This window comes from Hipposideros armiger, unplaced genomic scaffold (genome assembly GCF_001890085.2).
Source record: "Hipposideros armiger isolate ML-2016 unplaced genomic scaffold, ASM189008v1 scaffold_31, whole genome shotgun sequence".
Classification (NCBI taxonomy): domain Eukaryota; kingdom Metazoa; phylum Chordata; class Mammalia; order Chiroptera; family Hipposideridae; genus Hipposideros; species Hipposideros armiger.
The window spans coordinates 5,257,976-5,280,530 of NW_017731381.1; the positions used below are offsets into that span (position 1 = coordinate 5,257,976).

At 52.6% G+C, this 22,555-nt stretch overlaps 1 protein-coding gene across 7 annotated transcripts in view; it reads right to left on the reverse strand.

Annotated features, from left to right (window-relative positions):
- Positions 1 to 1,623: 1,623 nt before the first annotated feature.
- Positions 1,624 to 22,555, reverse strand: part of CDH22 (cadherin 22) — a 128,478-nt gene continuing 107,546 nt past the window's right edge. For 6 of the 7 annotated variants that reach the window (XM_019637085.1, XM_019637084.1, XM_019637081.1 and 3 more), the window contains 4 exons: positions 11,683 to 11,804; positions 11,446 to 11,563; positions 5,645 to 5,896; positions 1,624 to 2,971 (listed from right to left, as the gene is read on the reverse strand). In XM_019637085.1, the coding sequence (XP_019492630.1) occupies positions 2,406 to 2,971; positions 5,645 to 5,896; positions 11,446 to 11,563; positions 11,683 to 11,804 (1,058 nt within the window). In that variant the 3' untranslated portion in view covers positions 1,624 to 2,405. The remainder of the gene's footprint in view (positions 2,972 to 5,644; positions 5,897 to 11,445; positions 11,564 to 11,682; positions 11,805 to 22,555) is intronic. The other variant, XM_019637086.1, reaches the window with a different exon arrangement.

Consider the following 22,555-nt stretch of genomic DNA (forward strand, 5'->3'; position numbering starts at 1 on the left):
AATTTCCCCCTCTACAATGGAGATGCCATAAACCACCTAAGAATTGTTGGACTTCTGTATGTGAGAGCTGGGCACACATGTGTGAGAGAGGGGATTGCATATCGGTCTAGTGGCCCCCAAGTTACCATACACATTTGTAGCATGAGCTACAGGAATCATGAGTTAAGTGTTCTACATGGGATGAGGGTCCCAATAGCCCCCCATTTGGGACTACCACTTAAGCCCATATGCCTACCATTAGCCACCTTCAGTGGACTTTAGGAGACATGTTCAACTTGAGCAAATCATCAAGTCTCTTGGCCTGGCCTTCAAGTTCTTTTCCCAACCTCCCTTGGACCGGCCTTTCCTGCCTCACATCTTACCATTGTATCCAGTGATCCAGCCCATGGGGCTGCATACCACCCCTGAAGCCGCTACATGCTTCTTGCCTCTCCCTTGCCCTCAACCTATATGCAGACACCCTTTTCTCTGTTTAGCATGCTCTTGCTTGCTTGGCCATCTCATACATCTCATACTCATTCTTCAAGATCCAATTGGAGTCACCTCCTCTGGGAAGCCCTCCAGGAATTATTTAATCTTTCTTCAGTGTTTCCAGGATGTTGTTCTGTTAATTCTGCTGCATCTTACCAAGTACATTATTATTGACTGCTTCTGCCCCTACCTCCTCACCCTGCCCATTGGGACCTTGAGCTACTGGAAGGCAGGAATGACTTACGATCTGTGTAACTTGGGTGGGTTACTACTCTGTAAGTCTCAGTTTACTCATCTGTGAACTGGGGTTGACAGTATCTAACGCAGATGATATAATAGAGACAAGGCACTCAGGACATAATGACCATCTTTGGATCTGTCACAGCGGACCTGGGCAAATGTGGAGGGAATGAATGAATGCTCTTTGGGAGGGGAAAAAAAAATAAGGCTAATGAGCATTTATTGATCACTTTCAATGTGTCGGGAAGGCACTGAGATCAGAGCTTAACATTCATTATCTCCTTTAAGTCTCTTATCAAACCTTTCAGGGAGGGACTATCATTAGCCCTATTTTATAGATGAGGAAACTGAGGCTTCAGGTGTTGAGGACCTTGATGAAGGATGCCTTGTTACAGGAGCTGGAATTCACAGCAGGTCAATGCAGAATGAGTGAAACACTTGGGGATAAGGTGGGAAGGCAAATAACCTGTATCTTATAATCAAATGGTTTTAGAGTTGGAGGCTTAGAGATGACTTAGCCCCTGAGTTTCTTAACTTGAGGTCCATGGATGGGGAAGGCTGATGGGTTCTGGAACCAGACAGATAAATCCCCACCACACCTAGTAGCTTCCAACACCCCCATCTCCCCCCAACCCTCCTACCTTATCCAAGTCCTAGAGCTGCCCAGCTTGTCCTCTCTTGGCATCCCTGCCAGGTGTCCTATTCCAGTGTTGCCTGAGACTCCGGAAGGCTCTCTGGTCCCTGGGAATGTCCGTGCACCCCCCAGCCCCCACCCTACCACCGCCACCACCCAGGGCAGGGAAGCACAGGCAGTTGAGACAATTTCCTCCTTTCTTGGAGATGCTGGGAAACAGGGGAGCTCAGACCTGGGACACAGACACTCTGGGCTTCTAATAATGACAAAGATGGTAATAGTATCAAAGGCTAACATTTATTGAACACCTACTATGTGCCAGGCACTGTCCTAACCAATTGACCCGTGAGCTTTTTTTTTATCCTCACAACTCTTCCAGGTAGGTTCTATTATTAGCCTCATTTGACAGATGAGGAAACTGAGGTCCAGAGAAGTGAGGTCACTTGCCCAAGGCCAGGCAGCTTGGTGGGTGCCAGAGGCTCGGTGGGTGCCAGAGGCTCCACCGTTCACTGGCTGGATGTCCTAGGACAGGTCACAGCCACTTCTCTGGGTGGCGTTCTCCATCTGTTACCTGCAGGGCCCCACCTCATGGTTTCTGGGACGACTAAGATGATCTTTGTACAGTATCCCAGCACACAGTAGGCGCTTAGTAAATGAACAGCCTTCTTTCCTCTTCACTGTGATGCGGGAAACTTGGGGGGGGGCACCCCAGCAGCGTCCTTCCCCCAGGATTTTACCCCAAGCCAGGAGTGAGTAACCTGCCCCTTCTCCACGCAGCAACGACACCCTATCTCCCTTTCCAATCCCAGATCCACGCAGTGCCTGGTCTCGCTGCAGTTTTAATGACGTTGGTCATAAATCCCGCACCTCTGGGGCGAAAGCTGAAACCACCCTCTGTAGGGGGCGTCCGCGAGTCTGCCCCCAACAAGTCCCCCACCCCTCCGGCCGTCCTTGGAGGGTGGGAAGTGGGGAAGAGGGTGAGCAGGGTAAATGCTTTGTCTTGGGCACAGTCAGGTCCTGGATGGGGCGAGCAGCCGCGCCTGGACGGCAGGGCAGAGGGCTAGGAGGCCTGGGCCTCGTCGTCCGCTCGGTGTCCCGCGTAGAGCGCGGCCAGGGGCCGGAAGCGCGGGCCCCAGCTGCTGAGATAGGCGAAGTCCTGCTCAGAGCCGGAGGAGCCGCTGTGCAGAGAACTGAGCGAGCCTGCTGGCGAGTCCGCGCCTTCAAAGGCGTAGGTCTGGAAGGCGTCGTAGGGAGGCACCGACAGGTCCCCGTCCGCCAGCGCCACCTTGCGGCTGATGAAGTCCCTGAACACCGAGAAGTCCGGCTCCGGGCTCGGCGGGCCCTGCGGGAGCGAGTGGCGCTCTGAGGGCAGGCGGGACGGTGGGGGGCTGCCTGAGCCCCCGCCTGGACCCCCGCCAGGGCCCCCGCCTCCGCCCCCGTCGCCGCCCTTGAGCTCGCCGAAGTCGTAGAGGCTCCGCAGCGCCGACATGTCGTAGGCCTCGGTGTCCTGCTCGCCGCCACCCTCGTCGTTGTATTTGATGACGTTGTCCCGCATGTCCTCGTCCTCCTCCGAGCTCAGATGGCTTTTGTGGTGGCGCCTGAGGGTGAGGATCAGCAGCACCAGCACTGCGTAGGAGATAGAAGGGGGCGAGTGAAGGCGGGGCCCGACCCAGGCGGGGCGACCCAGGTGGGGCAGACCCAGTGCGTTCTGCATCCACCGGCAGAGCCAGCCCAGCCTTAATGTTAATGTACATTACCTCGATTTCTGTGCAAAAAAAGATCTTTCTTACAGTCTGAACTGAGCTGGCTAGCTGGAGAGGTAGTGAACTACCCACCTTGGGAGGTGTGCAAATTGGGGCTAGATCACCAAGGTCAATGGGGGCACAGAGGGCAGTGCTAAGAGATTTCATGGGCGTTGAGGGCTGGATCCAACCTCTGAGGTCTCCAGCCTCAGCTGTATGTAGAGATACATCTCTGAGGTCTTTAGTTGCTGGGGGCTGCAAAGCTGGCAGCTGAGAGTGGAGGGAATGAAAGATGTCCTTGACCCTGACCTCTCTTTCACTCCACCCTCCTCTGTCTACTCTAGAAGTTCTGAGCACCCTCTTAGATCTTGGAGTCTCAGATCAAGACATCTGCTGCAGATGCCCTTTTCCCGAGAACTCCAGGCTAGCTTCAGTGCCACCAACTCCCCTGGTGAGGGATTCTTTCCTCCATCACACTGGTTCTCAAACCTTGGGTCCCTGGACCAGCAGCATCAAGCATCTCCTGGGAACTTGTTAGAAATGTGCATTCTCAGGTCCAACCCAAATCTATAGGTTTGAGAGCCACTGCTCCATCATATATTGGGTTGTTGGAAAAGTCATGATGTGTTTTTTCTGTTTCTTTGTTGACTTTTCTGACAACCCAATAGCACAGGCCCTGCTGTGTTAACATGTCGGTCTCCCCCCACCCCAAAATGCACACTCTACACTACACTCGAGGACCTGGGGGATGTTCCCCTCGCTTGTGGCCTGGTGTGCGGTAAGCATGTGAAGCATGCTTGTTGAATGAATGACTGGATGAAGAGTTGGATGGAAACCTGGGTGAGTGAAAGGATGAGTGAATGAATGAATCATCCCTTCTTGGCTTTCTTCACTTGACTTCCAGCACTCCACACTCTCTGCCTCCTCCCACTTCGTTGATCACTCAATCTTCTAAGCAGGCTTCTCCTCTCCTCTCTGACTTGTTAACATTAGATGTCCCAGGACTCAATCCTTGGACCTTCATCCACACTCTCCTTCAGTCTCATTCATGGCTTTTAGCTCCATTTAGTGGCTGACAACTCCCGTATCAAAACCCCCAGCCTGGGGTCAGCCTAGTGGCTCAGTTGGTTAAGAGCTTTCCCAAGATATGCCAGGCCCTGGATTCTCCTTGCTGCTCCAAACAGCTCCTGCTGGGCCAGTGGCCAGAGCCAGTTGCTAGGGCCATGGGGCAGGGTCCTGGCTCGTGGCCTAACAAGGTGGCTCATGACAGGAGAGGTGGTGGGGGTCAGGGATAGGTCTGGAGGGAAGGAAGGTGTCAGGAGAGAAGTGGGGAAGATGGATGGATGGATTTTGGAGCTGGAGGCCAGGAGCTGTGGAGGGGGATACCCATGAGAGCAGATGGTGGGGAGCGCGGGCGGCAGGCGACAGATGTGCCAGGCCCGATCAGTGATTCTGCCCGTCACCTTTAGAGCACTGATGTGCACTTTCTTCGTTTGTGGGCAATTAGGCAGAAATTTGTTTGCACTGCCTCGGAAAATGAAACCGCTGTAAAGTGCACCCTCTGGAAAAAGGATTTCTGAGCCATGGGCTGAGAGGGGAGAGAAGGGGGGCCGGAGCCTCCCAGTAAGGAGGGGCCTGCTCAGGGCCTCTGCAGGGATCTGAGGAGGTGCCGCGTGGCCACAGGAAGGTCCTCAGTGGGGTGGGTAGTGGCCACGCCAGCAGCAGGCAGCTGGGCATGGGGGGCAGCTGACATCTCCCAGGGAACTGAGGAAAGCCCAAATCTGCCTCGTTCCTCTGGCTTTGGCTGTTCTATGGAGTCCAGTAGTCAGAACTGAGGTGAGGCCTTTCTGCTGAGGGTGAGGGGTGGCATTATGCCCACCTGAATCCAATTTAGCTCCTGGACCTTGACCTCTTCACTGGGAACACTTTGGGGGTTCAATTGGCTGCTGGCGGAACTGATACCAGTCAATTTTGCCCCACCCCAATTCTTAAGAATTTGCCCCAGCTGCCTTAAGGTTTTGCACCTGGTTTAGATTCATAGCAGGTGAGGCAGTTAGAGGAACAAGGAACACAGGGTCAGAAGACCTGATTTCAGGTGAGAAGACTGTGTGCTCTTACGTAGGCCACTTAACCTCCCTGAGCCTCAGCTTCCTCATCTGAAAAATGGGGATGGTACACCTGGCTGAGTGGTTGTGAGGCTCACAAGAGCCCTTTTTCACTAAAAATCCTACGTAGTAAAATAGGTCACTAGACATGAAAGAATTTTTAGAACGACACTTGGATTTTCAACATTAAGGAGAGCCTGGGTCGTGTGGAGGGTGGGCCAGCATGACTTAGTCTCAGGTGGGGGTTGACGCCGTCTGGGGTTGGTGGTGGGGCTGCTCCGTACTTAGACGACTTCTCATAGGAGCTGCACGGAAGAGCTTGGCGTCATTCAGGCCAGCCCTTCCTTGTATGGAGAGGGAAACTGAGGCCCCATGGGGACGATTGGGGAAGGAAATCTAGGGCCGCAGGATGGGGGCCATCGGGCAGGGCAGGTGGCTCTCGGTGGACTCACCGACCAGAATGAGGACACAGACCAAGAGGGCGATGAGAGCGCCGGGGCTGAGGGAGGCGGCCATAACAAAGGCCGTGGTGTTGCAGGACTGGATGGCACCAGAGCTGTCGCAGCCACAGATGCGGATGGTGAGTGTGCCCGTGCTGCTCAGCGTGGGGGGCCCGCTGTCCACCACCAGGATGGGCAGGAAGAACACGTCCTGCTCCTGCCGGTTGAAGCCCATGTGCTGCGTGTGCACTGCGGCTGTGTTGTCTGCACCAGAAAAGGGAGTGGCGAGTGACTCGGGGTCTGGGGTCAGCCTCCCCTGTCCCCCCCCACCCCCTGATTCCACCTGGGGGTTTGCCTCCTTATGCCCCAAGCTACTGCCTCCCAGTTGACCAACCGGTATATTCCCCGATCTCCCAAAATTCTGTTACCAGCTGTCCCCAAATTCTGCCCCCAGCCGCCTGAAGATGCTGTTTCCAGCCACATAGCCCGCAATTCTGTCCTTAGCTGTCCCAAGATTCTCTTCCCAGCTTCTCAAAATTCTGTTTTCCTATTCAAGCTACCCCAAGATTCTGTCCCCAGTTGGGCCAAGGTCCTGTCCCTGGCTATGTCTTTTTTTTTTTTGTCATTTGTCTCAACAGCTAGTTTTTGTTCCAGAGTCCATCCCCGCTGTCCAGTGCATCCTGATCCTGGGATCCTGTGGTCCTTGGGTTGTGGCTTGCTGGACGCTGACAAGTCCTGGGTCATCAGAGAAGATAGAGAATGCTGGCTGGCACCTGCCTTTGATGGACGAAGCTTTCTGCCAGGAGTCTTAAGAGACAGCCTGGAGAGCTGGGGACATGGCCTGATGACCTGGCATGCCAAGGTCTCCTCACCCATCTCTTTCCTTTTAAGAGAGAATAGCGTGCTAACACAGGTCATACTCATTGCGCTGTTGTAGCCTGGCAAGACTCAGGGGGTCGGTATCTGGTCTGGGAACATGGGCTTATGTGGGACGAGACGCCTACTTCCCCTGGCTGTCCTGTTTCCTCCACACCTCTTCCGTGAGGGTCAGGCCATCCCTGAGCCTCAATCCTTTTGATGGCTGCCCACGTGGTGGTAGGGAAGTACTCAGAGCCCAACTGGCTGCTGTCCCCACACTTCACAGCCAACTCCACAAAAGGGGGCCCTGCCTTTCTGAGTCCAGCTCCCAACCCTTGCAGTCTTCAGCTGGTCTCTCTGACCTTCGACTTTGGCGACTGGGTCCCTTTCCCCAGGTCTGTGGCCTCAGTTAACCCACCCCCTTTCCTACAGCCCCCAATTCAGGGCCCCGGTCCTGGCTTTTCCCATCACAGACACATGCAGCAAAAAGAGCCCTTGGTGGGCCGACTTGTGACCTTGACTGGGAAGTGGACTGGAGATGCAGCTCCAATAGGATTGATTGGTCATGGGTTGAAGCTCATGTGATAGGCTCATGAGGGTTCATCATATTATTCTATCCACTTTTATACCCATTTGAAAATTTCCATTAAAATGCTAAAAATAATGCTGAGTCGACAATTTACTAGCTTGGGAAATTCACTTAGCTTCTTTGGACATCAGTTTCCTAATCTGCAACTGAGGAAAATAGTATCACGCAGGTGTGAGGATTAAATGGTAAAATTCATGCATATCCCTTAGAATGGTTCCCGGCACATAGAAATTCACAATAAATGCTGCTTGTTCTCCCTTTTCATGTCCCACCCGATGTTCCCGGTCCTGCCCTGCTCTCTGCTCTGCCTCTACTCCCCAAGTTCCCTGGGTCTGGAACACCCTCTCCACCTTCTTGCCTGGGCAAATTCCTCATCCGTCACGCTCCCGCTAAATGTCACCTCCTTTCTGTGGCCTCCTTTCTCCGCTTCCCTGGGAAGGAAGGATTTATGGTTCCCCTTTCCCTGCTCTCACTGTGCAGGTGCCATGCACACGTCTGTAACAGCACTTGTCACATTGCATTACGTTAGCATGTGCCTGTCTCTTCCCTGGCCCAGAGCCAGACTTGAAGAATGACACTTGAAGGAACCACAACGTTTGGGGTAACTGGTGGTCCTGGGTTAGTTCTTCAAGCTCAGGCTTGAACTCTAGTCTCCCTGTCAAAGGTTGAGTCAGCCACAGCTGTGAAAACATCTGTCTTCCCTTGGGGAAGAAAGGAGGCGGGAGAGCGAGACGGGGAGGGGAAGAGAGAACGGTGTGGGACTCCTTTAACATGTGCTATGTGCTTTCTATGCATCAAGGACTGTGTGGATACTTTAAATACGTAAGAGTGTTTAATTTTCACAGCCAAGACTTGTGACATTATCCACATTTTATATATGTGGAAGTTGAGGCTCAGAGAAAGTGACATGTCTGAATTTATCCAGTGAGTTGTTGGCATAGCTACCTTTTCCATGCACCCATCAAATCATCCATCCATCCTCTATCCATCCATCCATCCATCCATCCATCCATCCATCCATCCATCCAATAAATCTTTACTGAGCAACTATTATGTGCCAGGCACCATGCTACTCACTGGGGGAAAACAATGGAGAGCTAAACCAATAGTCCTAGATCTGAGTTTATATTCTAATATGAGAGACAAATGTTAATCAGATAGACCCACAATTTCGTCTACAATTACAAACCATGATGAGTGCTAAGAAGGAGAAGTACAGGAAGAGCACCTAACAGGGGACCTGACCCAGTCTGGAAGGTCAGGGAGATCTTCTTGGAAGAAGTGATATTATTGCTGAGCCCTGAATGATGAGTTCAAGGAGAGGGAACAGCCTATGCAAAGGCCCTGAGCTTGGAAGGAACATACTACACCTAAGGAACCCAAAGCAATTCTTTGTGGCTGGAGGGATGAGAGTGATGGTTAACGTGAGTCAAGAAGAGGCTGGAGGGGGAAGCAGAGGCTCATCATGGGAAGTCTTAGAGGCCATGGTAAGGAATTTGGGTTATTTTCTTAAAAGCAATGGGAGGCCGCCAAGTTTAAGCAAAACCATTTTAAGGTTTTAAGCAAAGAGATGACCTAGTGACATATCATGTCAGGACTCTTCTAGCCCCTGAGGATACAGTAATGAACAAGACAGACATGGTCCCTGCCCTTGCTGAGCCTATATTCTAGGCAAGGGAGCTTCTAATGTAAAACACAAGAATGGATGTGGAAGACCAGTTAGGAAGCTATTGTGTGTTTTAGGTGTGACATAATAGTGGTAGCGGAGGCACAGAGAGTTAGACAGATTTGAAAAATGCGTTGCTGGCTCTGGCTCAGCCTCAAATGCCCAAACAAGAGCAGAGGAGAGGAGAGGGATGTTTGTTTCCCAGGGTTGCCGTCCCTGGCCGTGGAACCATATGTTTTGAGAGCTCTGGTCCCCGCCACTCCTTTACCCCATAAGAGGGGATCCCTAGGCATCGCCCTGAAACCCCTGAGCTGCCATCCTGGGCAGTGGCCGGCTTTAGTTGGGGAAGCCGCTGGCCATCCCAGACCCCTACTCCAACCTTCTAGGTGGGATCTGCGCCCAGCACTGCATCCATCCATCTGGCCTCACATAGATCAGTGTCAATCCCTGGCTGCAAAAGCAATATTTATAAATCAAGTTTCCAAACTGGCTACAAATTTGTACAAAGAAACAGATGGGTTGGGGTAGCCGTTTGTCACCCAGGATATTTATACAATGAGGAGGAGGGGGCTTGGCACACTGCGGGAAGGGGTTGGGGTACTGGAGGAGGAGACTTCATGGCTGTGCTGACCTCAGCTCGTGGCTGCCGCCCTGGCTCCAAGGGCTCGTACCAGGTGGTCCCACTAAATGGGATCTTTGGTGGCCTCTCGTCAAAGAGAGTCATTTGGGGTAGAAGCTCAGCCCCCCTTGGGTTGGAAAGACATATTAATTTGGTAAGGACAGGTCAGGGCTATTTTTGTCTTCTGGGGCCAGCTCAGGATACCACTGGAACAACGAGCAGGCAGGGCAGGTGGCACTGATGGTTAAAATATTAAAATACTTCCAAAGAAGGTTTAAATAGCTATGACTCTGAGCCCCCCAAGTCCTTCCCTGCTGCGTCAGCCTTTCCCCCAGACAGCCCCCCACCAAGCTTTGACACAATTAAGCCACTAAGGGGTTAAAACCTGGCATAGCAGGGACTTCAGGGTCCTGTTCCTGGTTATTTATGGCCAGCGTCCTTTCTGATGGGTTATCTGAACTGCAGTGGGTGTTAAATATTTTTAATATGACTTCTGGAAATCAACTTTAGAGGTCTGCCTTTAGAGGCCACTCAGGTCTCTTCCTTTGGAGGGAAGGGGTGTAAAGGTCTTGGGGGGTGATCCCAGATGTGTCCTAGGGTCAGAAGTCACCAACATGGTCTGGCCCCCAGAGCGTCTCTGACCACACCTCCTTCTAGTCCTGTCCCTCCCTCCCACCAGCCACGCAGGTCTCCTGTTCCTTGAGCATCCCAGGCCTGCTCCCACCTCAGGGACTTTGCACCTGCTGCTTTGTCCACCTGGATCATTCTTTGTCCAGTTACCTGCATGGCTCACTCGCACCTTTCCTGTAGGTCCCTACTCACTATTGATTCCTTCTGGTGTCCTTCCCAGACCACCTTCTTGAAAATAGCTTTTACTCTTACTCTGCTTTATTTTTTCTTGTTTTGTTTAACACATTTTATGGAACACCTACTGTGTGCCAGGCACTGCTCTAGGCCTTCAGGGTCCAGCGCTGAATAAAACAAAGTCCAGACTCTTATGGCTATTGCATCTTTCCTCCCCTGCCACCCCCCCCCACCCCAGCCACATATCATCCCCAACATATAATTTATTTGTTTCATTTCTACCTCCCCTTACTAGAATGTAAACTCCAGAGGGCAGGGATTTTGCCTTGTTTGCCACTGTGCCTGACATATGGGCCCTGTGTTTCAATAAAGGCTCCATAAATAATTGCTGAATGAAGAAAATGACATGTTCTAGGTCCTAACAATATACCTCGGTAGCCCTCATCTCACTGGGGCCACCTAGCCACCTGAGGTGGCAGGCCTTTCCAGTCCCATTTTACAGATGATGAAACTGAGGCTTAGACAGGTGCAGACTCTGCCAGAGTTGTGTAGAGAGCCACCAACCGAGTCTGGACTGGAACGCAGGTCCCTCACTCCTGGTCTGGTGACCACCCCCTCCTCCAGTCTATTCCTCAAAGGTTCAAACTTCAAGTTCTTGGGGAACTTGCTGGGGCATGTTTCAGGCTGGGTAGGGTAGTGAGCTAAGGCAGGCAGCACAATGGATCTGAGACAAGTGTGAGTTTGAATCCCAGCCTCACCACTGACTCCCTATAGGACCCTGGGCGGGTCCCTTATCTTCTTAGAGTCTCAGTTTCATCACCTGCAAAATGGGGGGAGGGGTAGAAAACCACCTCCCAGGGTGGTCATCAGGATGCAAAGCACAATGTGAGCGGGATAAAGTACTTTTTAAACCGAAGGATGGGAGTATGTGCATAGGGCTTATTTCAACCTTCACTTAGACCGGGGGCTCTTTCTGCCCTGGACTCATGCCCACCCGCTCGTCATGGATTGCCTGTCCGTATCTCTCCACCTATGACTCTCTACGCTTGAGATGCCCCCTCTCCACTCCGCCCACCCACCCCCTGCTTGTTCTTCAGGGTTTGGCCAGCAGGCTGGAGAACAGTCCAGCTTGGCCCGGACTTTCTGTGTGATCTTGGACTCAAACACTCGCCCTCTGGATGCCTCAATTTTTCCACCTATAATGTGGGAAGAAGGCAGAGAGGTTTAGGTTCCTCCCTCCATGCACTCTAGGATTCGGGGGTTCAGAAGTGACTCACCTTGGATGTCGAGCAGAGAGAAATGAGGGTTGCTGGGAGCTTCAGGCACCAGGCGGAAATAGAAGCGGTGCCCACCCTGGGGCTCGTCTCTGTCCACCACGCTGATGGTCTGGATGAGCTGAAGGGTGAGCAGGGGAGCAGGGGGCTGATGTGAGGCCGAGCCCACTCTGGGCCTGGGTAGAGGGTGCGCTGGCCAGTCCTGACAGCAACCCGAAGTCCCCAGCCCCTCAGCGGTACCTGGCCTGGCTTTGCGTCTTCACACACAGCTGCCTCGTAGGGCGTGGCCAGCTCCGGGGGATTGTCGTTCACATCCAGGATTCGGATCCTCAGGGACGCGCGGGAGAGCTGGGCATGATTGTCTGTAATGAGCACAGGAGGGGGGTGAGAGGCAGCAAGTGTGAGACCTAGACACCCGCCCCCCTCTATCTGCTGCTGGACAAGATCAGGCAGTGGGGGTCACACTGAGAGATCTGTGGGTTGGTCAATGGTACTAGGACCAGGACTGAGGACATCTGGCATAAGTGAGTTATCATCACCGTCACCATCAACACCACCATTGCTCTCACCATCACCACCATTAGATTATTGCCGTAGCCACCACCACTACAGTCACTGTCACCATCACCACCACTGCCATTAGCACTGGCACCGCTGGCATCATCATTACAACCTTCACCACCATAATCACCAATACCACCAAATCACCATCACCAACACCATCACCATCAATCACCATTACTACTGTCACCGTTCCCATCACCATTACTATTACCGCTACCACTATTAAACCATTACCGCTACCACCATTGGTATTATCATTGCCAGCTCTACCAATATAACTATCAGTACTACCATCACCTTCCTCACCACTACCACGATCACCAATGCCATCACAGCACCTCTGTTACCATCACTACCATCACCACTAGAATTATCACCACTACCACCCTAGCCACTAGTACCACCTTTATCATCTCGATCATCATCCCAAACACTAAGGCCATCACTATCACCACCCTTAACACCACCATCATCACCAGCCGCGCCATTACGCCCACCTTCATCACCTATGTGACCATCACATCGTCAACCCCCGCTCCCACCTCCGACGACACTATCATCACCGTTGCCAGCTCATCCTATCGTCATAGAGTACATAGAATGCACCTGTAGCATCCATGCTTATTATTTCAGGTATCCTTCTAGAAATCCTGTGGTTTGGTACAATTCATATCCCTACATTGCAGAAGAGAAACTAAAGCACAGACAAGTTTAAAGACTTGATCTGCTGGAGACTGAACTCCCAAACTTCGGCTCTTTCAAGACCCAATCCTGAGAGGGCAAGACAAGTCCTCTGGAGGTGGGTCCCAGCCTGGGTCCTCAGCAAAAACCATAAAGTCCCCCACTCCTCCAACTGTGATGTCTTTGTGAAGTCAAGGTCTCTGTCGCTTTGCTCCCTGGGTCCCCAGCATGGTGGAGTATGGCACAGAGCAGGTTCTAATACACTTGTTGCATGAATGAAACCTGGAAGGATTTCGACGGAGAGACTTGAATTCCAGGCATGGCTCTGTCCTTGACCCAGTGTTTGATTGTGGGTAAGACCTTTCCCTCTCTGACATTATTTTCACCACCTGGAAGATGACTAGAACATAGTGATTAAGAGCAAGAACTCACAGCCAAGTGGTTCTGATCCCAACTCTGTCACTTAGTGTGACCCATGCCAAGTCACTTGTCTTCTCAGTGCCTCAGTTTTCTCACCAGTAAAATGGGATTACTAGTAATGGGTTGGTTAAGAGAACAGATTGAGTGAATACGTGTAAAGCCCTAAAAAACAGTATACAACACAGCAGGTGCTACATAAGGATTTGTACTTGTGCTATTGTACATAAGGATTTGTTGAATAAACAAACACCCTCGAAGGTGCTGTTCAGTAATGACGTCAGTGACACCCTAGCAGTGACTAGGATGTTGGGATACCTTACCCCAGCCGGTCCTCTCTGAGCAGCACCCCGAATGTTGGCCCTCTCTAGCTGTACCACCCGGACCTCTGAGTGGTCATTGGTGCTCTGTCTTCAGCTGCCTTAGCTGTGAGATCATTACTGACATGCTCCACCCACCAGCAACTTCAGGGATATCCCCAGGGAGGGGAAATTACCCCCTTCCAAGAAGTGACTCGATGGCTGGGTCTCGGGATGGCTGGCAGGGAGCTATTTTGGGGACCACCTGGGAGCTTCCGGGCAGTCAGGAACCCTGTGTTTTTGGGGGAGTGGGGCTTGTTGGCTGCCTCTTCCTCTGAACTCAGGGTCCACTGGATGCTGACTACAGCTGCTCTGTGTTGATAGAGAGAAATGGAAACTGGGAGGCGGGTGTAGCCACCTCCTGGGGTGTCTGGGAAAGGGTGTGTGTGTGTGTATGTGTGCGCACGCGTGCCTTTAATTAACTCAGACTCTGACCATCTCTGGAGCTCCTCTTCGCCAGGGGCACCTTATCTTCTCAGTTCACCCAGATCGGCTGCTTCAGTGATTAGAGGGGGCTTTTCTGGGGGCGAGAGATGGGAGTCGTGACTAGGAATGCCGGGTGAGCTGTTATTTTTAAGAGCGTCTTGCCGGAGAACTTAAACAGAGGGACGTCCATCCGCCCGCCAGGAACAGGCACCTCTCTCCCTGCTGAGTCAGAGGGAGGGTGGGGATGGGGGGTGGGGGCGGCCAAGACCTCAGCGCCCTTCCTGGGTACCCTCCCTTGCTGTAGGAGCGGTGCAGGGGTTGGAGGGAGAGACAGGGTCCTGTGGGCCATGCAGAAGGAAGACCTCAGAGCAGGACAAGTTCTTCCTTCCGTGGGCAGCTACCCTGCTGGAGGGCTGGGTCCACTGCTGGTGAGACCCCCATTATAGCACCATTTCTTTGGATCCTGCTGGGCCTCTCCTACTTCCTTTTTTAAAAAATTTTTATTGAGGAACAGCCATGGTCATTGGTTACACATTGCTTTCATGCTACAATGGCATAGCTGACTCTTTTAGGGAGGCCGCAGCTCACAGTGGCCCACGTGGGGATCAAACTGGCAACCTTGGCGCTATCAGCACCACGCTCTAAACAACTGAGCTAACCGGTCACCCCCTCCTTCCTCTTTTTTAAAAAAAAATGTTCAGCTTTATTGAGATATAATTGACATATAACCTGGTGTTAGTTTAAACGTGTACCATGGGATGATTTGATACACGTGTATATTGTGAAATGGTTACCACAGGAAGGTTAGCTAACATGTCCTTCACCTCACATAACTACCATTTTGTGGTTGTCCTACCTCCTCTTTTAAAATGTCAACGGTCACCTCTTGGGAAAGCCCTGAGCCCCTTGGCAGGAGTCTCAGATCTAAGAGGTGGGGGCACTGAAGAGGTGAGCCTATACCTTGCCAAAGGTGCCACCTGCAAAGCTTATCCCAGGGACTGGCCTGAGCTTCCAGATTTCCAGCCGCGAGTCAGGATCTGGTGTCCTTGACATCGCGGTAGTTTCCAGCCTGGCTGCATGTTAGCATCACCTGGAAAGCCTTTAAAACACACCAATGCCCAAGGCTTGGTCACTGATGGTTTTTAAGCAGCTCCAGGAATCTCAGGTGTAGCAAGGGTGGCTGACCCCCACCCTGGGGTGACTGGCAGGGGTGGAGTCCAACCTGACGTCTTACCTCTGATTGACTTCCTCCAAACCCCTGATCACAGTTAGCATCATTTGTAAGAACTGATAATAATAATTCATACTTGTACCACTTTAAATGTTTCTGGTATAAAACAAGGAATTCATCTAGTAATTAATCTTCACCGTGGTGTGGGACTTTCCAATTTATAATAAACTTTCTTCTCTATGACCACATGTGATCCTCAAACCAACCTGTAAAGGAGGTCTTATTCAACCCATTTTGTAGATGAGAAAACTGGGGCCCAGGGGTGGCCGGTTGGCTCAGTTGGTTAGAGCGCGGTGCTCATAATACCAAGGTTGCCAGTTCGATCCCCACATGGGCCACTGAGTTGCACCCTCCACAACTAGATGGAAACAACTACTTGACTTGGAGCTGATGGGTCCTGGAAAAACACACTGTTCCCCAATAAAATAAAAACAACAACAACAACAAAAATAATCTAAGGCCCAGAGAGGGGCAAAAGTTTGCCCAAAGCCACAGGCAAGTCAGGGGCAGAGCTGGGTTGGGTCCTAGGTCTCTTGACTCCAAGTCTAGTGCTTGGTCTAAATACTAGGCCAGCGAGCCCTTCAGCTGCCTGGATATTTGTCCTTCCAGCCGCAACTACTGCTCAGACCCAGGCACACGCTGACCTCACCCAACAGCCAGCAGCAGGTGCCCTCTCCAGAGGCCAGATCCCCCCTGGGTCCCACCCCTCCTCTTGGCATCTCAGTTCAGCTGACTGACATGCAAATTAGTTTAATTATTTCTTCTTCTAAAATAAATTATATTTTGCAGTAGCTGCAATATGTTGTGTCAGGCAAAATTACATTCAATATTTTTAAACTAATTGATGCAGCCTTGAGGAAGGCTGATTGACAGCCCAGAGCTGAGCAGGCCTGCAGCCTTAACGGATTCCTAAATTAAAATTAAACCTGCTTCGGCCTGTGCTTCTTCCCTGAGCTGGCTCGCCATTAATCTGGGAGGTGGCAAGCGACGCCCTGTGGGGCTAGGGGGCTGATGGGCAGAGGGGCCTGGGCAATTCAGTGGGTGCCTCCAGAAGACGCCATACTTGGGGCAGGAGAATGGCTGTGCAGTGTGGGTGGGTCTCTTACCTTCTTTGGGCCCCAGAGTCCCTTATGTATAACGGCTGAGGGGTTGGGCTGAGCAATGTGGAGCTGAGAACTTGAACCTGGGTCTGGTTCCAAAGGGGGAGTTTCCAGCCACCAGATGGTATGGACTTTCTCACCGTCTTTTGCCGTCAGAATCCTACCTGCCTTCCAGATCCCAAACACATGTCCCTGCCTCCTCCTGGAAGCTTTCCTTGACTACCTCAGTCCTAGGCAATCAGAGTCCAAGTCCAAGTTGTGCATGTGCACAAGACCCCATGGGATCTTCTTGTCACCTCCTTTCTGGCCTTGTCCCTCAGCCCTCTCTCCCTTTAACTCTGCTCCAACTTTGCTCCATTCCCTCCTTCAGTTCTTTGCCCAGAGAAGCCTCCCCTGATGACTTTATTTAAATTTGCCCCTTGCCATCCCTCCAGACACTCCCTTCTCTGCTTTATTTCTCTCCATAGCACTTATCCAATATCCCTTATGCTTTTACTTGCTTAACTTGTTCTCATCCATCTCCCACATTAGAAAGTAAGCAGAATTTTGGTCTATTTTGTTTACTGCTGTATCCCTAGCACCCAGGTATGTGGCACATAATGGGTGCTTAATAAGGATTGTCAGATAAATGAATTTCATTGTCTGTGGCATCTCTGACTATGCTGGGATGCTGGGGGAGGTGACAGGGAGAGACGGAGACCTTGGAAAGACTTAATTCTGTGGGGGTTGCACCCTCTCCAGGGTTCTCTCCATCTAAGAAGCAGTCAAGCTGTGTGACCCTGTTCCTGCCTGTCTCTCTAGACCAAGGTCTTCTCATCAGTAAAACAAATGCAGTTGGACTTGGAAGTTCTTCTTGGCTGTCACAGAAAAAGAGAGAAGCTCAGAGAGAGAGAGAGAGAGAGAGAGAGAGAGAGAGAGAGAGACCTGAGGTTGTGAGAGTGGGAGTGGGACGCAGAGTGAGAAGTGGGGAGAAGGAGGGAAGGGGCAGCCGGAAGGAACCTCCTTCCCACACACTCCTGTGCTGGGGGGCAGGAGCAGAGCCGGGACCCTCTTCTCCGGCAGCCCCTCAGCCCCTCCTCCTCCCAAGGGAATTAAATTGCATCCAAACACCAGGCTCTGATGAGAGCTGGCCAGCTGGGCAGGAAGATTGATCATCCCAATTACCAGCCATCCAAGACAGGACGATGAGGGGGCTGGGTGAGCAGGTGGGGGTGCTCCGGAGAGGGGATGTCAGGGCTGTCAGGAGTGGACTCCTTGCACTGTCCCCACTCACCTCCTGTGGGACTGAGAGGTTTGGGCGCCCTTCTCTGTCTCTCTTGGGGACTTTGATGATCTGTTTGGTTTCCACGTGGAGATTGGAGGCTTTGACCTTGGTGGTGGGGGGGAATTTAGTCCTCCACAGGGTGCGAGAGGACTTCTGGGCAGAGTGGGGGCCTTGGAATAAGGAGGTGTGGAAAAAGCTTTTCCTCTCTAGGGCTGAGCTGGTCCTGATGTTCTGGGCTGTCCTACGGAGACTCCACAGACCTCACAAAATCTTTATTCCTGACGGCATCTGTTAGGCACTTGAGGTGGCACAGGATCCCAGGAGTTACCCGGTCCAAGAGGAGCCCAGGCCTGATTTACACACCGCTGGTGACAGGGAGTTCACTGCCTCCCGAAGCAGCCCCTCCCAGGCAGAGCTGTGCCAAACGTCTTTCCCACACTCAGCCTCCCTGGCACTCCCTCCCACTGTCCTAGCCCTACCTTGGCACCCCCAGCACACGTCTAAGCCTGGCTCCTCCTGACAGCCTCCCATCTGTTCTCCTGCTCCAGGCTGCACCCCTCCTGTCTACCCTCCCCTATCAACCTGATGGAATATTGGGGACCACTCAACTCTTCTGTTCAAAGACCTACGCTGGCTCCCTGTCGTCTCCGGGAGATGTCCGGCTCCTCACAGGGCACCCAGTGAGCGTTTGCACGGTCACCTCGTCTTGCCAGCTCCAGTCATCTTCCAGCCCCAGCCTCTGGACACAACCCTGTCTCTCTGTCCTCAGAGTAGGCAATGGACTGTCCAAGCCTCCAGGCCTTTGCATGCACTAGTCTTTCTGCTGGGAGCACCCAACTCCCCTTTCAAAGGTTTCCTCAGCCTTTGAGACCTGACTCAGAGGTCCCCTCCTCTGGGAAATCTTTCCTGCCTTCTTCCCCTCTGGCTGGGCCGGCCCCTCCGGCCCCTCCCGGTGTCCACCACCCCCTTACTTCCACCCACTGTTGATGCGTCTCTCCTCTGCCCACTTGTGAGCTCCCAAGGTCACTGGCCTTGTACTACCAGATCCCAGTGCCCAGCCTGCGTCAGGTGAGTGACAGAGGCCCTCAGAAAAACACCGGCTGAGAGTCGACATGGGGGAGTGTCCCTGTAGAAACTGAGCGCCCTTCGCCACTCAAACCCCACTGCACCCCCTCACCCCTTCCCTGCTTCTACCTCCAGCCCCCTCAGATGCCCCGCCGTTGTCCTCCTAAGGAGCACTGAACTAGGAGTCTGGAATCTACCTCATGGTCGGATTTGGAAAAATAGCTTTCCTTCCTTGGACTCAGTCTCCCCCGCTATGAAACGGGAGGGAGGCTGGAGTCCATCATCTCCAACATCTCCTCTCCCTTCAGATTCTTTCTCTGGCTACGATTAGCACCTACTGTGTGTCAGTAACCATGCTAGGCACCTTACGTGCATGATTTCTAAGGTACACGACATGAGATGTTGTATATAAAGCACTCAGCATGACAGAAAGCATTCAGCATGATGTCTAGCTTATTGTAAGCTTCAAATAAATAGAAACTGCTATTATTAATAGTTATTATCCTTACAGTGATCCAACATCATTTTATAGATGAGAAAACGAAGGCAACCAGAGGGGAGTGACTTGTCCAAACTCACACAGCTGGGAACCATGCAGCTAGAACCAGCTCCTCTCCATCATGCCACCCTCTGTCCTAACTGGTGGGCAAGCCCATTCACCCCTTCATTCAGGAAGAGAGAGGTTAACTAACTACTCCCACAAATGCATATAGAAACCATAAGGCATGCTCTGTGGTCTGAAGGAAAAATCAGGGTGTTGTAAAACGTGACTTGGCCTGGGGTGACCCGGAGGGAGAAGCTTCTAGCTAATCTGGTTAATGTTTGGCTGTCCTGGGCAGCTGGGTACAACCCTCCAGGCCAGCATAGGGCCTGGCCACCCTGGAAGTGGGGGCCGGGCGCAGCCCCTGGCACCTGCTACCCCAGTGCTGGCTTTCCAAGTCCTCCCCTGTCTCTTTGAAGACTGTCCCTTTACAACTGCCCTTTCCACTGAAGGATTCAGACACAAATTGTACTTTAAATTCAATATCGGTCATTAATATTTCATGATTACAAAACGTTAAAGATAATGTCAGGGAAGGAGCGTCTGCATGGGCAGAATGGATGACTCAGAAGTTCAGGGAGAGGGGAGCTGGCATACTAAGTGGTTTGGGAGTCTTGAGGTAATCCAGCCTGACAGGCGGCGGCTCCCGGCTGCGTGCAGCCCTCTCCAAGGTGCTCGCAAGGCAGCCCTCTCCAAGGTGCTCGCAAGGCTCCGCTGCTGTGTATAAATATTTCCCCTCTGATTCTTGTCACCTTATGTTTGTTATACCTGGAGCAGGCAGGGCCGGCAATGACCCTGCGAGCAACCCCTGCTTCTGAGGAAGCCGAGCGGAGGCTTCAGCCCGAGGGCACAGGGCAGATCCACTGTCATGCCACTTGGAGCCAGGCTGGCTGCAGGGAGTTGAGAGGTCTGGGGTGGAGCCCCGGCCCCACATGGACTTGCTATGTGACCTTGGGGCCATGGGTCTTCCTCTCTGAACCTCTGTTTCCTCATCTGTAAAGTGGGGATAATTATTTTGTCCTTGACTCTTGGAGGTAACGAGAAGCTGGAGTGGGTGGATGATTGGTGACACTCCTGGCTCCATGCCTGGCACCAAGGAATGATGACTTGAGGGGCATCTGAGTGAGAGCTGGGCTCTGCAGTCAGACAGGCTGGGGCTGGGGATGTGGATAAACGACTCCCCCTTCCCGCATCTCAGTTCCTCATCCACACACAGGGGATAACAGCAGAAGCAACACCTCTTAGGTGGGAAGATTCAATGAGCATATCGCTGTAAAGTGCCTGACACAGAGTCGGTGCTTAAGTCAAGTGTGCAGAGCCAAGATCAATAGATACCACGAACGGAGCACGAATTAAGTACTAGGTTAAAGTCTTTCTGTGCATTATCCTGCTGAATCCTCCCACCAGCGCCGTGAAGTGGCAACCGTTCAGTTTCCCATTGATGAATATCCCGGTGAGGGTTGGGCACAGGTTGCGGCGTGCCGCTCAGAGAGGGTGGGTCTCCAGCTCAGTGTCCAGTTTCTCCTTCTGCACAGTCAGGTGCTAGGGATTGGTGGGTGGAATAGGGGTGGGGCTCAGAGAGCACCAGGAAAAAGGAGTCCGCACAGCAATGCTGTGGTGGGAACCGGGCAGACTTGGTCCAAATCCCAGTTCTGCCGCTGCACATCCTTGGGCAAGTCTCCTAACGCTCAGAGCCTCAGTTTTCCCATCGGTAAAATGGGTGCTGATCTGGTACTGACCATGATTCAATACAAGCATGTGCCAGAAAGTGACTAGCCTAGCATGTGTATTAGGTAAACAGTGTAAAATGTTTACGGGGAAGAGTCCCCCACATTCGTTCTCCCATAAACGGCAGCATTGCAGACTCTGTACGCTACTCCAGCTGCTTTCTGGAAGAGTACTGGGTGGGAGCACAGTGCTAAACTCAAGAGCGGGTATGCTTGTGGTGGGAGGTCAGGCAATGTAACAGGCTGCCGGGGGAGATGTATATGTAGGCAGGGAGAGGAGGCATCTCTGCCCAGCAGCCAGGCCAGTCCCCTTGGCTGTGCAGGGGGCAGGTTCTGGGAGGTAGGGAGGGGGAGCTCTCTTCCCCCCAGTCCAGCCGCCACTGCCTCTCCAGCCACCTTTGTTATCTGCCTTTCATGCGGTGGCGGCGGAGTGGATTCAAAGGCCTGGGAGCAGCAGGCACTGAGGTTTGAGCCAGCTTTGTATTTTCTTTTAAACTGAAGTTGAAAGAGTCGAAGGGAACTTCAGCCTAGGGACTTCCTCAGCCCCAGCCCTGGAATGGGCTGGTGGGCACTGCAAGTGGGAGCGTACCAGCAGGAAGAGGAGGAGGAAGGCTGGCAGGAGGGTTCACAGGAGGCAGGAGGCTTTGGGGGCCCTGAGGTGAACAGAGGGGAGTTCGCATGTCACCTGCCTGAGGCTCAGAGGCGCTGAGTATTCCTGTTGTCATGACTGCCTACCGGTGGCTCTGCTGGCTTCTGAGACCTTGAGAGCTGCCAGGGTGGGGACAGCAGGTCCAGGCAGCCTATGGAAGAGGCCTGGAGCTGCACTCTCTCCTCTCTGGGTGCTCCGTGGATCCCCGTGCTCTTAGCTCCTTACCTCTGTGGCCTTACTTATCCAGACCCAATGTCTCAGGCCTCCCCTCTTTCTCTTTCTCATACTCCCCCCTAGCTGCACTGAAGTGTGCTTGGGAGACAGACAGACAGACACACACACACACACACACACACACACACACACACACACTCTCACTCACTCTTCCAGAAACTCAGGCCAAGCACCTTGGAGTCATCCTGGACCCGTCTCCATCTCGTACGTCCATGTCATCCCATCAGCAGGACCTGTGGGCTCTCTATCCTGTCTCCCAAAGCCGACCACTTGTCACCTCCTCCATGTCTATCGCCCTGGGCGAGGCCACCATCTTCTCTTCCTGGCACTATCGCCCCTACTTTCTACTTTCCATGCAGCAGCCAGAGGTATCCTGCCAGGTAACATTCCCCCTCTGCTCAACCCCCAACCCCCAGCAACTCCCACATCATTTGGAGTAGAGTCTAAAGACCCTACAATGACTGACCACGCTGCCCCTGGGCAATACACTGGCCTCCCTGCTGTTGTACCAACAAGCCAGGCAAACCACCACCTCAGAGCCTTCGCACTGGCTCTTCCCTCTTCCTGGAACACTCTTCCCTCAGGTGTGGGCATGACTCCCTTCCTCTATGGAGGACTCTGTTGGAATGTTTCCTCAGAGAGGCCTTCTCCTAAGAGAAGCAACACCCCATACCCTTCTCCCTGCTTTCTTCTCCCCCTGTGTCTTATGAGCACATCACATCCCCTGACATACGATGTACGCCCTTTCTCTCATTGTGTTGACAGGTCTAGCTCTCCCCTAAGCAGACAGGAGCTTTTCTGTCTTCTTCTAGGGCTGTATCCTCAGCCTCCACAACAGGGCTTGGTATGTCGTGG